Source organism: Oryzias melastigma, linkage group LG19, assembly GCF_002922805.2.
Source record: "Oryzias melastigma strain HK-1 linkage group LG19, ASM292280v2, whole genome shotgun sequence".
NCBI classification, from domain to species: domain Eukaryota; kingdom Metazoa; phylum Chordata; class Actinopteri; order Beloniformes; family Adrianichthyidae; genus Oryzias; species Oryzias melastigma.
In genome coordinates, this window is record NC_050530.1 from 2,482,738 (window position 1) to 2,484,297 (window position 1,560).

Below are 1,560 nucleotides of genomic sequence, written 5' to 3' on the forward strand. Positions count from 1 at the left end.
ATGTACAATGAGGTAATTTGGGAAGTTTTTGTTGTCCTTATGACAATCTAACCATCAACTATGAAGGGGATTTTTTTTTTTAGTGCTATAACTCATATTTACTGAAAAATAGTTTCAAATGTATAATTCATTTTGGGTGTGTATGTAAATAATGGTTCTCAACTCTGTTCACATTCAATGGAATCTAGTCTTCTAACAAACGGTTTTCCCGACTTGTTTGTTCACTCTTGTGGTGTCACAGCGCTGTCAGCGGGGTCTTCGGTGTTTTCTCCTCAATCACCACAGGTTAAACTCTTTCTACTTCCATTTTACCTTCAGATTGTTTAGTTTTTTCCTAAAACAGTCGATGTTGGATCTGTTTGTCATGTTTTAGGTGCAGAGTGCAAAGGCTGCCCTGCTGCTCTTCACTCCGGACCTGAAGGACAGAATTCGCCAGTCGGTCTGTCCGACTGACCTCATGTGCTTCACTCCTCCTTCCAACATCTAAACCTTTTTATGCTGTTATGGTCACTTTTTATAAAACATGGTGAATAAAGTTCTGTTTAAAAAACTGTCAAGACTCGCCGTAAACTCTCCCACTTTACAGATGCAGACAGAAGGTGTTGGAGTCACTCCGATCATCTTCTGGTCTACTTAAAAAGCGTTCAGTGTTTTTTTTTTTTATTATGATTATTCTGTTTTTAGCCCAAAAAAAGACATTTTCACACTTTGAGTTGTGGTTGGGACAGTTGGCACAGAGCAACCCCACCCCCCTTCCCCTCCCCATTGCTGAGAGTTTTTTGTTTAAATCTTTGGTCTTGTTCCTCTAGCTGTAGCTTACAGTTTGAGACTTTTGTGGTGTGCCTCTAACTTACAACTTAAAACTTTTTGTTTTGCTTAGAACTTGAAGCTTGGTTTGTAACGCTAACTTGAAACTTTCATTTTGTAAGACTAGCTTACGACTTCAAGGTTTTATTTCGTACTTGTAGCTTACAACTTCAAACTTTCGTTTTGTAACGCTAGCTTACAACTTTTGTTTTTTTAATGCTAGCTTATGACTTCAAACTTTTATTTTGTAATGCTAACTACAACTTTAAACTTTTGTTTTTTAATGCAAGCTTACGATTTCAAACTTTTGTTTTGCGATGCTAACTTACAACTTGAAAGTTTTGTTTTTTTAATGCAAGCTTACGACTTAAAATTTTAAATTTTTAATGCTATCTTATGATTTGAAAGTTTTATTTTGTAACGCTAAATTAAAACTTCAAACTTTTATTTTGTAATGCTAGCTTAGCACTTGATACTTTAATTTTGTAAAGCTAGCTTACGACTTCAAACTTTTATTTTGTAACGCTAAATTAAAACTTCAAACTTTCATTTTATAATGCTAGCTTATGACTTATAGTTGTTAGTTATTTTTTGTAACTTCCAGAAATTGTAAAATTAAAAGTTCCAGGCTACAAGTACAAAACAATATCCACAAAACATTTTACCATTACTGGAAGAACCTACAAGTGTCAAAATTTGACCAACCAATCATGTTTCAAGAATCTCCATGCGATCATGGTGAGAGGAGGTTAG

General features: G+C 34.7%; 1 protein-coding gene across 2 annotated transcripts in view; it reads left to right on the forward strand.

Moving 5' to 3' along the window:
* Window positions 1-557, forward strand: part of dlgap5 (discs, large (Drosophila) homolog-associated protein 5) — a 9,145-nt gene extending 8,588 nt beyond the window's left edge. Inside the window, exons 17-18 of one of the 2 annotated variants that reach the window (XM_024285554.2) lie at window positions 242-285; window positions 374-557. In XM_024285554.2, coding sequence (XP_024141322.1) covers window positions 242-285; window positions 374-487 — 158 coding nt within the window. In that variant the 3' untranslated portion in view covers window positions 488-557. The remainder of the gene's footprint in view (window positions 1-241; window positions 286-373) is intronic. The other variant, XM_036217077.1, reaches the window with a different exon arrangement.
* The last annotated feature ends 1,003 nt before the right edge of the window (window positions 558-1,560 follow it).